Source organism: Pezoporus occidentalis, unplaced genomic scaffold, assembly GCF_034315485.1.
Source record: "Pezoporus occidentalis ecotype Australia unplaced genomic scaffold, CSIRO_AGI_Poc_V1 ctg116, whole genome shotgun sequence".
Taxonomy (NCBI): domain Eukaryota; kingdom Metazoa; phylum Chordata; class Aves; order Psittaciformes; family Psittacidae; genus Pezoporus; species Pezoporus occidentalis.
Window position 1 is genome coordinate 1,655,417 of NW_026912951.1, and position 15,815 is coordinate 1,671,231.

Genomic DNA, 15,815 nt, shown 5'->3' on the forward strand with positions numbered 1-15,815 from the left:
AATAAAGCAGTAACACCCTTAACCTTGACATCATAAATAAGACATATCATCATTCCTCCTATATCTCCACTCCTTTCTAAAAGCACAGGCTGAAAGCTATTCACATGCTTATCCAGGTACTGGCAATTACAAATATTTTTCTTGCCTTCCCACTGGCTAATATGGGAAGATACAAGGTTCTCACATATTTAGAAGTTCCAAGACTAGCATAGTAATACTGTCAACATGGATTTGTCAATAATGATTCTCTCCACCGCCTTGATTTGTGCAGTCATAGACTCACATGTTGGACAACAGCAAGAGAAGATTTGTCCATTCTGTGAAACCATGTCCCTCAAACACTGGATGTGCACTTGAGATGACAAGTAATGACCATTCGCTACCAAGCCTAAAAATTAACTATGATTAGGTAAATGTTAAAAACTAAGTATTTCCAAAAGAGAGCACTCTAGGGGGAGCAATGAAATAGATGCTATCTCCTAACTTTTAACGGCAGGACACTGGAGTATTTACAGGAGTCAGCAATATTCTCTGGACTCTTAAAATGTTGTTGCCATGTTCATCAGAATTTCTTTGCCCACTTTATTGGAGTTTAATATACATAGCATAGATTAAGTTATTTTAAATGCCTATTACAGATGCAGTAGGCAAAAGAATCATTCCTGTTAACTGTCACAGGTAGAACCAAGTACACCATAAGCTTTCACGAATATCTGTTAGCAAAGTTATTTTCACAGATTAATATAGCTATAGTTAGCTATTCACCCGCAAAGCATTAATCCTTTTTCTATTCTTTCCCCTCCCACCCATAAAAAGCTGCTCATCAAGCAACTGTCTATCTCCTAGAAAAACAAAAATAGTTAGGTTATGAAGTTAATGCAAATCAAAAGGAGACACACACACCACCACTCAAAAAAAAGGCATTTCTGATATTTCTTTCATGCAGATATTCAAAAAACAAGGACATCAATGAATTACATTTACTTCAAGGTTTGAGTCTGCCAAGGGTAGGACTGCATTATGTATTTATTTTCAGGTTTATTTATAACATGGATTGTAGGCCATTTAAATATTCTTGAGAGGAACACTTGAGACTTCCTACACAATCTTATGCTGTTTCCGTTCACATTTTCTTAACAGAACTTACAAAAACAATCTAGTGACAGGACTCATTGTACTAGTTTCTCATTTCATGGACAATACAAGTTGATTAAACTTGCAACATCGAGTTCTTTATCCTGGACAAAGGTAGTTACTCTTAATACTGTGCATGTTATACAAGAGGGGAGGATAAACTAACAGAAACAGTGAAAAAGTTACACACATAAAATTCTTATGGGCGTTTAACTGAACTCTTTCCTCATTTTACTAAGCTACCTTCTCACGTCAGAGCCCAGCTGACTGGTGGCTCCATTACACAACCCCATCCAGCTGAAGAGGTGAGACACAGACTCCAGAGTTATCTGATCACTGCCAAGATACCATGAGTATTGGTATATATATTGTATATTACATGGCTAGAGATGGATACACATCTTCTTTAATAAGAAAAACCAGAGAGAGTTTGAGACTAGGCTGGTATGATAGACAATTTCTGTGTCATATGCTTCACACTCCTGAAATACCTATGTTCTTGAACCTCCCTGCAACATGTGAATAAATAACTTTACCCTAGCAGTTGTTCTACAGCTAGGTTTGCTATTTTATTTCCCTTCATAAGCTGAGAAAGCGTAGGATTCAATTCCCATTGCAGTATGTACTGGTAAAGGTACTTGGACTTAAGAGTAGAAACATGCTTGTCTGTTTGTTCAATGGACTACTACACATACACTCACAAACAGGGAGCTAGATATAAAATCAGGTATATGTCAAGAATGTAGGCAAGTTTCTCAGTTTTCAGATTATTACCACAGCTATCACACTATCAGCAGGTCCCCAGTGAAACTGCTGCTGGGGGACTTCTTACTGCTTTAAATAATGCAGTACTCCACAAATGCATTTTGGCAGTAAAGAAATGCTCACAGAGCATATGCTGTTCCAGGAGGTAATTTAACTTGTCTGACAGTTCTCGAATTTCAGTACATAAGAGTTCTAATTTTTAAATTAAATTAAATTAAACTCTGCAGAGCACATCAGGTCCAGTGAAAAGCACAACGTTCTCTTGCAGGATTTCACTACTGCAATATAGATCCCACCACCTCTTTTATGACAGCAATGTATAAGGATTAGTTGGAGGGGTATTGCTGGGTTGCAGTCAGGAGCATTACTTATGTTCACAGCCAGGTTTTCAAGTTATTCCCGTAGAAATGTAAGGAGGAGAATTACATCAGAATAATTCACATTTTTAGAAATCAAATATATGTCTTAAGTGTTCAAAATTCCAGATGTTTTTGAGAGTGATACACTCCATTACATTCTTGTCTTTTGCCTCCAGCTTACAATATTCAGGTTCTCACTTAAACACACTTTTAGATAAAATATGAGTGATAAAAAAATCCATTGCAATTACTGCTATTTTAAAAGCTTCAGAATGGAAGATATGCAGCTGACATTAAACATTCACAAATAAAAACCCTGCACCTCTTTTTATTTGATGATGTGAAATTTCTTATTGATCCAATATTCCCACTAATAACTGAAGGAATGACTAGAGGAAAAAAAAATACTAACACTTTAAAAATTAAAGAATTTTGAGCACTCTGAAAGATGAAATCAACTTGCTGATCACTTGCAAACAACTGGAAGAAGATAAGCTCATGCAGAAGGACTTGAAAGAGCAGCTGTATTTTCCACTTCTTGAAAAGGAACATCTCAGCTGATCAGAGAATGCTTAAGCTTAAAGCCAACAGCAATACACAAACATCAATACGGTTATATATTGGCATAACAACTGGATGGTGGCATAACGACTACACTTAAGCAAGATAACAGGCCACATGGTAAGAAGTGGTCCTGCTTTTGACTGATAAATTAGAATATTAAAAAAAAAAAAAAAAAAGAAAAGAAGGTATATTTTATCAACTTTTCTTGGTGTGTTACAGAAACAGCTTATTGGCCCCAAAGTCACCACAGAAGAAAGAAAAGAGTGCTGTAATAGTGCAGCAAAAGTAGCACAGAAATACTCACAAGAGAGCTTACTACATTTTACTGACATTGATGATTCCTTCCAATTAAAGGCTAGGAAAGACAGCATAAAGAGACTAGACTAAACGACTGATAGAAAACAAAAAATACAAAAAAAAAACACGAAAACACTCAAGTTTTTCCACTGACACCACTATCACAGATTCATGCAGTTAGAACAATCACAGGACTGACACAATGTTGGCTTCTTTCAGCATTAGGCCAGAATTCCAGAGATCAGCACAAACTTACCATTAAACAAGCAGGGAGTCTTCTATTTATAGGCATCATTCTGGAAATGAAACTGACATTAAAAGAAAAATATATTTAAAAAAAATAAAAATAAAATCAAGACTTACTTGTCAAGAAAGTCCTTGTCTACAACTGCACAGATATCAAGCAGAGGATTTCCCATTCCAAACAGGACATTTTCACTGCAAGAGAATAAATTATTTAAAATTAACTTAGCATTAGTTTATTGTTCCTAGTATGGAATGCTGAAGACATATTTTTTTTAAGAGAGAAAAGTTTCTCTTGAATACAGTCAAGGAACAAGTAGATACACATTTTGCTCAGCGTGATAGTTTCATGGAGATGAGGCATATAGACAGAGAGTCAATTTTGAGTAAAGTATCATTCTACAATCATCTTATTTGATCAACAGACAGACTTCAAGCAGTCAAGAATATATAAAAGCATTCTGTTTAGCTGTCATTCACTCAAATACAGAATTAGAGCTGCATGCCACATAGTGTAGTTTCAAAGGATTCCATTCAGGTTGTAATACCAAATTTTAGACAGGGGGAGCATCAGCCCAGATGCTAAGAATTTCCCTGAACAGATTTAGTTGTTGGGTTTTCTCTGCTACTGACCAATAGTTAACAGACTTAAGTTGTTAACAGAACTATGGATTCTACATACAGAACTATGGATTCTTGAACAGCACAGCCATCTACCTTGTATGTACTTTCTTTAATCCATTTTAAATTTATTACCATGACTCTGGTCAAACAAAAACAAGACATGAGGGATACTGTAAGCAGCTGAAAGAGCTAGCTTTTTTAACTTTTTTTTTTTTTAGATTCATTCAAAAACCATGTGTTACATTTTTGTGAATAGCATGTACTTGGGTGATAATGCAGTAATACCAAAGGATTAGATATGTGGCCTAGTGTCAAGGAGAAGTGAATGCAGCTGTTCTCAAGGCTGCTTAAAACTGCATCCAAACCCATCACATTCCTTGCTAAGCTGACATCTGCTGCCTCCAACTGGCAAGGCAAGGATTTTCTCTAGCCAAGGAAGGTAGCTTCAGTAGGACCACCTCCCTCTTTACTACGTCTCTATCAAGTATTTGCAGAGAAAGCATATCCCCTGTCTCTCCATCCCCCCAAAAGTACTCCTGTAACATTGTAGCTGGATGCAAAGTTTACCTAAAGTTTATTCAAAGCTGCGTAAGAGTGTCAGCTGAATCTCAAAGAAAGTGAGTTTTCAATTGTTCTGGTCTGTTTAGGATAAGAGAAACGTTTTGGAGATAAAAGAATATAAAACAAGAGGAAAGGGGATGATATGGAACAAACTCATTCACTTACTTCCTCTCAACTGCTACGAAAAGCCCTTTGCTGACAAATACTTGTCAAATTTGAAGCTACTTGCCAGAAGCACACAGTCAAACTTCCTCTTTACAATGCCACACTAGTAGCCATTAAATGCTAAATTCTGAAGTCCAGAGAAGTGGAAAATATGATTAATAATCTTGATATTAAGAAACAGCAAACCATGCTTTAAGTATCCTTTTTGTTGTTGTTGTTATAGCTTTAAAGACAGGCCTTTACAGCCCATTTCACTGTACGTACAATGTGGGAGACATTCCTTTGTGAAGAGAGAGCCAAAAATCCAGCTCACTCCCAACTCACATATGTAACATCTGCTCAGTGAAAACCTTTAAGATTCACTAAATACTTTTGTCAGTGTGAAAAGAAATATTGATGCCTCTAAGTCACATAACCATAAGCTATATCTAGCTAAAAGCAAAGAAGGAGACGAATGACAGATTAGATGACAAAATGATAGAGGTATCTCAGTTGGAACCCCAAAACAGGACATTCTCTCCATTTTAAAAACTGAGTATTGCATCAGTAGCACTGCAGGACAACGAATGAACAAGTCAGAATTCTAAAAGTGTTTAAAGCAGATTTGTCCCAAACTGTATGCTCCTGTACTTGATGTTTAGCTAATTCTTACATCCTATGAAATTCTACACATCAATAATTTTATACCTACAGTTAAGAAGTATCACAGATAATTCTATGTAAGAGAAGTATCAGCACTTAACTGTATGGTATGCCAGCAAACAGCAGCTGTACTTCAAAACCTCTCTGAAATACAGCTGACATGTTGAGGTCACTACCTATGAATAGGTTACCTTGTTCAATGGAAAAGCAAAATAGAAACTAGCAAGCATTTAAAAAGCTGCAGGCTGCAGAACATACTGGTCAATATACCTGAAGCAGCACGAGAGCAACTTTGTACTGGTTTAGCGTCCATTAGTTCTATTAAGCCAGCAACATGCATTCACAACTCCTCTTATGTCAGCAGGAACTACCACTTCCATTTATTGCAGGCAGCTCTTTAAATCACATACAGTAAGTCCTGTTCCATCCTCAAGCCTTCCTTCTCCCACGGTATTTTATAATCGTACCTGGCCAATTATTCTAAGGCTGTGTAGTAGGGTGCCATCTAGGATAGAAAGTTTTAAAAGCCAAGGTAGCTATCACTAGGGTAGTAAATGTATGTTCAGAAACATTCTCCTGACACTTCTGAGCAAACTTGCCCCAACTTCAGCATAGCTGTTTCTTTCAACCAGATGTTGGATAGCAGAACTTGACAGCTTTTCAAACACATAAAACTTTGAGTATATTAACTGCTTGATCCCTATGAAGAGGCACACAACACAATTTGTTCTTGCAAATATCTAAATACAAAGTAACACATATGAATAGCTAGCCTTCGGATTTCAATTAACACGTATTTCTACATTTTCGGTTGTTACAGCTGGATGTTTGAATTAACTAAGCTCCAAAGTACTAGAACTTCCATGCTTAAAACAAGGTATTGACGTCACATTGGCAAAAAGGAGAAAAATCCATACACTCAATTTGTACTGGAGGCTGTAGCTGGGTCATTCCTTAACTGACACTGCTTTTGGTAAAAGTACCTTTCTGGGCAAAATGGGAAATCTAAACAACCTCTTTTCAAGTATCATATTTTAAAAATGCAGCAAGTTAAAGCAGACATTTAAGATCACCACTGTGATCAGCGTTTTCTAACATGAGCTTTGTGAACCACAATCTGGAAAGTCCGGTGTTTCTACTGTTAAAGAGGAAGACTTTGCTATGTAAATCCTTAGCATGTTCAACCTGATTAACCCAACACTGGCTACATTTCAGCACCCTAACAGTGCAAAAGTATCTGCACTGTTACACTCTTGCATTTTTTTGTGACACAACATGAGTTATGGCAGTTACCTGGCTACAGTTTGCTCCTCTGTAATACTAATACTAATAATATCACATATGTTCTATAAATCCACATATCATAAAAGCAAAACATCAAACACAGTATTTAGGATCCAGGAGAATGCTAAATGTACAAGTCTCCGGATCAAGAAGCTGAGATATTAAACTGCTACATTCTTCATCAAGTTTAACATTTCAGCAGTACACGTGAACCTTACTGGCCTTATGTTTGCTGCTCAGTCACACTGGACACCTGCACTGATTAAAATATCACGGATGATTTCCAGCCAGCTAGATGCAAAGCACAGTAAGGAAACAGCAATAGCTTCCTGAAATGTGAGATTTCACAATACACAGGTTATTTCATAGACTGACAGAATCATAGAATAGTTAGTGTTGGAAAGGACCTTAAGATCATCTAGTTCCAAGCCCCCTGTCGTGGGCAGGGACACCTCACATTAAACCATGTCACCCGAGGCTCTGTCCAACCTGGCCTTGAACACCAGAAATACATCTCTGCCACAGACACAGAATAAAGACTTATGTACTCTACAGCCTCCTTGACTCCCTGCAGTCCATTCTCATGCACAAGAGTACTGGTATCTAATCATCTGAGAAAGGTGCTCTTGCTTAACCTGACTAACCTATTGCAAGAAAGTATTTGGCTCAGGTCTTCAAGAAACAAATGACATCTCCACCTGCACGAATTAAGGGCATTAAATAAATGACTATACACAGTCAGTATGTATGTATGTATGAGTATATATATATATATATACTCACACATATATGTAAACTGTATATATATTTTTAAACTCCAAACTAAGAACAAGAGGTTCATACAAATCTTAAACTTGTTTGGACACAGAAATACACTCTCCACCTACCAGGCAAAACTACAGCACCAATGGAAACTTACAGAAAGCTTGGATGCATGCTGCATTTACATTCTCAACTTGACAACAAGTAATATATTTCATGAATTTGCCATTTAACTCAGGACTAGATGAAGAGCAAGTTGTAATTATTACTTCAAACAATGTAATTCATTAAGTATAAATAAATCTTTACCTGCTAATTGTGTCATTCTGTTTGGAGATTGCCAAGATGACTGATTTTTCACAAATAGTCAAAACCACACCGAATGACAACACACATACATCAGTACTGAGCTACCCTTCAATCATTTTGAAGAAGTCAACAAATTAACCATAACTGAATGATCTGGAAAGCCCTGTCCAGTTTGATGGTTATACATAACCAATGCTCAACCATTGCAAGCATTTTTAAAAATGCAGTCCTGTTTCTCGTTGGCTGCTGAACATTAGCAGTGCTGTATCTAACTATCACACAATATTGTTGTCGTCATATGCTGCTGGGCACTTCAGTGGAAGAGCAACATCAAAATATCAGTGAAAGCGTATTATTAGTTACTGGCACAGAGACAGAGGAGTATTTTGAGCCTTCAGATACTGGCATGTCTTGCTTTAAGAAACAAACAGAAAAAAATATCCCATTATTCAAAAAAAAAAATATTTTTTTCTTAATTGCTGCAAAGATTTTTCTCATCTACATAACAGTAACTAATAGTAAAGCCAAGTTGAAAAACTCATCTTTTTTTATTGTTCTGTAACAGCCTTATACTGTTGTGCAGCTGTAACATACACTTAAATTCTTCTGCTAAGACATTCTGCAGTCAGAAAGCCTTAAAAAGAACACTACTGGGACATTTAGGTGTCCCAACTGCATGACAGCCTGCTGTTGCCTAGCCTTCCATTTACAACTATAAGATATAATTTTGTAAGATCTAAAATGTTAGTATTTCTATGGGCTTTAATTATGCTTTTAAAAGTAAGGCCAAACAAGGCATGTTCTAAGCCTGTTCTCAATATATCCCTTTCCGTCACAAGGGACATAGTTAAACCCCATATAACACAAGATCTGAAATTATCAAAAAACATTTATACATGTAGTTAACAGCAACAGTACCAGATTCGTAGCATTTGAATAGCTATAAGCTCTTGACTAAAAACATCCTTCTCTCAACCTACTCACCTTTACAACATAAATATGAGTGACTATGATGACATTTACCATTAACAATAGCTTGCCTGACACTAAAAGTATCTCTGAACTGTTATTCCATGACTACAGAGTTCAGACAATTTCCCTTGCATCACTCACCAGCAAATCACTTCAGCATACAGACCTTAAACATACAAGTCGCCTGTAGGACTGCTCACATGCCTTCCCTACTTAGATCTTAAGTAAAAGCAATTATTTGACTAAGGAGTTACTGGCCTACATACTGACTTAGAGGAGTATCTTCAATGAACATTTATTACGAAACTTGCATAGTCTTCTAGAGTGACACATTCACAGGTTCCAACTCAGAAGCCAAGCCTAAAAGCCTTGGCCTTATGTAAGTAAGTCTGCTGCAGGAAAAAACACTGTTCCACCACTACCCAGCTCCTTACGCAGCTGCGCAGAATCCAAAAGCCCCAGCAGCCAAATATTAATACAATTTCAAAGAGTTACCATCTGCACTCCTCGGTCAGAAACAGTGTGAAATCTGATACATTGAGTTTTACATTGAGGGTGGAGAGGTGAGGTGGGAAAGCAGCCGTGAACGACTGTTGAACTTGAGTCCGCGATTTTAGGTACTTCTATAGCAACTAAAGGACTGATCAAAATAACTACGTGATGAAGGTTACTAGTTCACAATACCACCCCATCTTAAGAGTTTTAGGAAGCAAAATTAGTCATAATAATGCCACTCACTGAATGTTATGTCAAGGGTTTGTCATTCTTCAGTTATCAGTGATAACCTGGCAACACCGCAGTTCCAAACAGACTGTTAAAAGCCTAGGCTGTCATTACTACCCTGCTTCTCGTTATTGAGGATTTATTTAAAACCAGGTTCCAGTCACGGCACGCTACAGCGATGCTTTCGTGTTCAGACGCGGCTGCCGCGGTCCCACGACATCCGTCCCCACCACTACACGGGCGGGACCCGCCGCGGTAGCTCTATCTTTGACAGCGGCACCGCCGCAGAGCGGCACGGCCGCCCGAGCCCCCGGCTGTGCCCCGGCTCCCGCCTCGCGTTCCCCTCCGGCAGGCACCCGGCCCGGCGCACGGCTCCCCGCGGCTCTCGCCCGGGCCGGGGCGAGCGGCTGCTCCGCACCTGTCCGCCACAAAGGAGATGACCCCGCTCCTCCCCGCGCGGGCTGCCTGCCGGGCTGAGGCGACGGGAGGGCACCGGCCCCGCAACCCCGCCTCGCCCCGGGGGCGCGGAGCCGCAGAACCAACGCGAGGCGAGGGCGCGCTACCCCTCACCCTCGTTAAGTGGGTGGAGAAGCGATGGAAGAGCCGAGCTCCGGCAGAGTATCGCGTCAGCGCCCACCGCGCCCCTTCCCCTGGGGCATGGGGCTGTGCTGCGGGCGCCGCGTCGGGGCTCAGTTTTACCTGACGGTGGGCATGGCTCCCCGGCCCTCCAGCCGCCCGCCCGCGGCGGAGCCCCACAGGTCAGCGGCGTCGCCCCTCCGCCCGGCACCTCACCGGCCGTTAACCGCCTGCCACCCCAGCGCCGCCCGCCTCGGCCGCGACTGAGCCGCCGGCCACGGCTCGGCCGACCCACCCGCGCGCCACCGCCCCGCCCCGCCCCGCCCGCGCGCCGCGCCATTGGCTGGGCCGCCCGGCGGGGGTGGGGCCGCACGCGCCCTCCGCGGCGGCTGGGTCGCGAGGAGCCCCGTGAGGCGGCGCGGGCGGCCGCCCCGGGGCAATGGGCGACCGGCCCTAGGATCCGGCCCCGCAGCGCACGGTACCGAGCGGCGCCGCCCGCCAGCAGCCCGGGCTCACTGGCCGCCATCTTTGGTGCGGGCAGAGAGCACGCGCCTCCCACACGCCTCCTCCTGCTGTCACCTCCCTTCCCCCCAGCCCGAAATGGCAGTTGTGGGCGCCAGCGCTAATTAAACAAAACGTTTAACGGAGGTAGTGAAGAGGTGCGGGGCTGTAAGCCGTGCTGCCCGCGTCAAAGATGGCCAGTGGAGCCCCTGGCAGCGCTGTCCCGCAGCTGTCACGGGGCTGCTCCCCTCGCGTCTGCCCGCAGCCCCGCCGGGGCCGCTCGGCCTCCCCCGACACGCGAGTTCCGCACACGGGACACGAACGCCTCTCCGCGCTCTGGATCCGCGTGCTGGGCCAGATCTTAACGGCGCCGGAGGTGACCTTCTGCGCAACCGGGCACCGGCACCAGTGAACAGCGAAGACCGCGTTCCCTGCGTAATCGTAACCGGTGCTGGGGCGCAGGGCTGGCGGGCACCGCGTAGCTCTCGCCTTTAGCTCCAGGAGGGACATCTATTTTATCCCCGGGTTGCTGAACACCTGGCAGGCACCTGTGGTACGCAGCGACCGGATATTACTCTGCCTTTCCAACCTCACAGATGAGACGTGGGCCTGTTTGCCACCATCTGCGGGTAAAAAAGGGCAGCCCTTCACTGCCCAAACTGCTTCTTGTCCGCATTCAAGCAGAACTGCCTTACCAGAAAGGAAAAGAGTTGCTAAAGCCAGGTTCTTCTTGTCACTCTTCCTACCTACTTGCTTTGGCTGCCAAAGTTACTGCTACCCCTTGCAGATTTGGCACACTTTGATAACTTACCAGCACCAGAAACACTGATTCATGAAACTGATGTCAGAAGAGGTTGTTTTTGCCAAAAGTGAATCCCATGTTGTTCTGGTAAGTACTGCTGTGTCACCTCTAATTGACTATTTAAACTTTACAGCTTCCTAATCATGTGGTTGGTTCTTAGTTTCCCTTCCTTTCCATCTACAAAAGGGGAATATTGTAGTCAGAAAAATTAAAGCCAAACTTTTTAATTATTTCTGATTTTTAGTGTCGTGGAAGAGATGATGCCAAAATCTGAGATGGTCATGATGCTCAAGGACCTATAATGTCACATGAAGATAACAGGAATATTTATATTCGATACCTGATGTAGGACAAATTTCTCTAAACTGGACACTCAAAAATTACTCAACCCTTACAAAATTTTCATTATTAATGTGTGTCAGGGGTCTTAATAAGTCAAACTAATTGGAGCTGGAAATGCATCCATGCCCCTACTGTTGCAATGCACAGTACAACAGGTCCCCAAATCCTGACAGAGGATTTTGAACTCTAATAAAATGTAAATACTATATTCGGATATATAATGTCTGTATCCTCTGACCCATGATGAATAACAAATTATTCCTAGTTTAACAGTTTCAGTACCTAACAGCCAAGCCTCTAGTTTGTAACTGAAAATGGGAGGGGTGGGGGGAATCTGATCACAAGCAAATATAATGGCAGCAGTAACATTGCTTCGTCGTCTTGATCCCATCAATGTGTTTTAAAGAATGATCCCATTTTTTAAAAAAGCTATAGATTCCCTCATAAATAATTCCCAAGCTTTAACAAGCACATACAACTATGTAAAGGAAAACAGATTAAATATATATGTTAATATATTATTAGTAATTTATAAGATACAACTGCATATTATGAATATTAAGCTACAGAGGCCAAATGAGGTACCATCAAATGTTTGTAACTTTCTACCAGTGCAGAATAGGTCCAGAAGTATGTTTTTATAAAATGCAAAATTAACAGCCCTTCACAAAATAGCATGTATGATACCTCAACAGCACTTGTCAATAGCACTTTATAAACTTCGAACTATTCCCAAGTGCCTAATCACCTTGCTTATACTATCATATATTCTACCGTTACTGATATCTTCAAGACATCACCAACTACTACAGGTTTTTGGTCATTTGCCAGGGAACTTCTAGACATCCTGATACATAAGTGGAGTAACAGGAACCAGGGTATCCCCGGAAAAAACAGTCATTAATTGCCTATGGTCATTCGTAGATTAACGTTATGATGCTAGTGCCACAAGTTCAACTTGCAGTCACATCACATATGTGCTAGGCAGCCAGTCTGAGTTTGCTCAGCCTCCCTGACACCTTCCAAACTCACTCTGCTTGCGTGACACAACCGACTTGTGCCTACACATGTGTTTTGGCTTCAGAAATCCCTGAGAGAAATATGGAATTCACAGCGTTTGCACCCCAAAAAAGTATATAATACCTGACAGGGTCTAGCCACAACTTCTCTCAAGTGCTTCTGTTACTGTACAGTAAGGAAGAGATATTCACATGATGAACGATTATTTCTCAGATGATTTCACTAAAACACTTCCTTTCAAGCACAGTGGTGTGAATTAAAAATGAATTGCACCCCTACCTGATACAACAAAATATAAGCATGTGAGAATTTTTAAAATCACACTGTATTGAAGTAGCACACAAAAACTAGGCATTTTATACATTTGTAACTTTTGTATCCAAGACACAGGCAATCTAGGCCTTAGCCTTGGATTAATATGCTATGTTTTACACCACAAATATTTGGTATAATTCAGCCTGTTTACACTACAGAAAATTCTCCATTAACCCTTGCATTTTTCTCAATTTCTTCAAAGTACAAACCTAAGGTTAATCTTAGATAAGCTGCCCACTCTTCTTCTTTTGCAAGACAGAAGAATGAGCTTTTACATAGTAGCCTTAACAGACATTATAAAATGAGCCGAGCCAGCAGGAAGTCCAGAAATTCTCTTTCAATAACAGCATTCTTCAGAGCCTGCATGTATTTCTTGCTAGAACACTGACTGTTTTGAAAACTTTTCTACAGAGAGAATTTTGTATTTTGCAACATAAAATAAGATGTATTTTATCTGTGCGGATCTATTATCAAAGTATCAAAAATAATTTTAATTATTAATTTAAAATTCCATAGCATAATCTCATTTATTTTAATGCAGCTTCACACACCATACACCTGTAAGAAGAAAGAAAAGTCTATGAATCTAAGTCTTCATCATATTGCAGACAACTATACTTGTTTTCTGTGTTACTCTAGTCAAATAGCCTAGCCCTTGAAACACTTACAACTACTTTGTATCACTGACTGTACAAGGGGAAAAAAAAAACCACAAAAATCTTTCACTCCAAGTGAAATCCCAAGGTAGCATAAAGCCAGCAAATAGCTTTATGTTACTGTATCCTTCAAGCACGGAACAGCTTTAACTGTGGTCAAACAATCATTACAGAAATTATTATAGTTCAAAATGGAAAAAATGCCCTACCCTTCACTGAACTGTGAGTGATATCCAAAGGCTTCTCTCCTTCACACAAAATGCTTTGATATTTATCACATAAATAACATTAGCATGTAAATTGAAATTATTTAAGAAGCAATTCATGTAAATAAAAAATGAACAGCTTTGAGAAAACATAGTGTTCACATCGTATCTGCAAGTTCAATTTGTATTTTTCAAGATAAGGTTTTCCAATACGTTGCCAGCAAATACTAATTAATAACCTTTAGATAGCAACCCATTCCCTGCTGCTGAAACTGGTTTGTGAAATATTTGTGTACCATGCCTGTGTAACTACTCAAATTCAGTATCACAACCTTGAATCACAAGCCAGAGTTTTGCTTCAAACATTTCCACATGAAATATACCTCAGCAACCACAGAGTAAGCCAAGGTCTTGTTCTGCAGAAAGTGCATTTCACACTATTGCACTGCCACTGTATCCAACTACTACTATATTCACTCAAGACTCCTTTCCGGGCATCTTCCTTGTCTGCTTATAATATTAGGAGAATCAATTAGATGAGTAATTCTGCACAAGCTGTTTCATTAGCTGAAAAAGAAGGAACTTCAAGATTCATAATGAAATAGGCAGATTTGCACTGGTTGCCCTCCCACAGGTAACCAAGCATGCAAGCAGCTCTAGGGACAAGGCTAGTCCTGTTGACTTCAGGGAGGCAGCACACCAAGTTGGAGGCTCATGTTCCTCCAGGGTATCAGCAAAGACTACTATGTCTGAACTATCTGTTTGTCAGTATGACTCTCCTGGCCAGGTGGGCTGCAGGTAACAACACTAAGGAAAGAAAGAGACACCAGCCATGCTTGTGGTCCCAAGCAGAAGGCGCCTTCCCACGACCTCCTCTTTCCTCAGGTTACACACCCCTTCCTGTAAAGCAGGGATTTACCTTAATTAAAGGGATGAAAACACCATAACAAGCCTCTCCAATACAAGAACACAAAACTGTGGAAATATGACACACGCTGTGAGAAATCCCACAGGATTACATCAAAGGCCAGGTGAAGACACACGTCAGTATTGACAGCAATTTGAGAGTTACATAGAACAATGGAAATGAGGGCCTGAACTGCAAGATTGAGGTATTTTCCATGCTGCAAGTCATTCCGGCTTTGGATATATTTTCATAAACACAACTTTGAAGGGAAGCTTGCTGCTGTTATATCCTAAATAAAGCAAAATTAGCAAAGTCTGTTGCTAGTGTCTTCCAAAGTATTTGTTTCTCTGCTTTCTACAGGAGTCTAAATACCCATCTGAAGAAAGTATCTATTGCTTTTACTCTCCTGGGAGCAAACACAGCAAGGTGCTTGAGTTTCAGATCTTTCTTTGTAGTAAGAGACCATTTAGAGTACTGACATGGAAACCATTACTCATGTTTCCAGATATGAGAAATCGGAAAGTAAGAGAAGTATAAGCCACGAAGACAGAAACTGAAATGAATACAAATGGGGAGAGAGATCAAATTATTAAAAAAAAAAAAAAAATACCTGAAAGCTTTGTCACAGCTAATTTAAAATATTCAGAGTCTGGATTAAAAGCCACCTTATTAAGAAAAGTAAAAACGCATTAAATTTGCAATATTTTTCAGTCTCCAGTAGCAAGCTGTCTAAAATCTAGTGGAACAGTAATGATAAAGGACTGCTTTTGATAAAAATTATATCATTTGATTATATTGATTATTTGATTTATATTGATAAAAATTATATTATTTGATAATAAAAATTATTTGATAATAAATTATCCACAAAGGGAAGAGATGTTAAACAGTAACAGGAAAAAAGGAATACTTTATACTTTTAGGATATTGTATTTGTCAAATTCAATGCTTACATTGTCTTCATGTACATAAACTGATTTGCCCAAACAGCCAGCCACGTCATGGGTATTCAATCAATACAGCAGCTGTGGAATGGCCAAAAGGCCATAATGCAGCACAGGGGACTTCACAACACAGGATTTCACA

General features: G+C 40.5%; 1 protein-coding gene and 1 long non-coding RNA gene across 8 annotated transcripts in view; one reads left to right on the forward strand and one right to left on the reverse strand.

Annotated features, from left to right (window-relative positions):
* The window catches only part of ADK (adenosine kinase), a 305,725-nt gene that overhangs the window by 286,803 nt on the left and 3,107 nt on the right, over positions 1–15,815 (reverse strand). For 4 of the 6 annotated variants that reach the window (XM_062639731.1, XM_062639723.1, XM_062639711.1 and 1 more), the window contains exon 2: positions 3,483–3,557. In XM_062639731.1, the coding sequence (XP_062495715.1) occupies positions 3,483–3,557 (75 nt within the window). Of the gene's footprint in view, positions 1–3,482; positions 3,558–10,103; positions 10,244–15,815 lie in introns of those variants that run through there. The other 2 variants (XM_062639719.1, XM_062639700.1) reach the window with 2 other exon arrangements.
* Positions 10,360–15,044, forward strand: LOC134174441 (uncharacterized). 2 transcript variants are annotated; one of them, XR_009968649.1, is made up of 2 exons: positions 10,360–11,370; positions 11,528–15,044. It is a non-coding gene; the product is annotated as an uncharacterized LOC134174441 (long non-coding RNA). The 2 variants fall into 2 exon arrangements; XR_009968650.1 differs by having other exon boundaries at positions 12,457–15,044.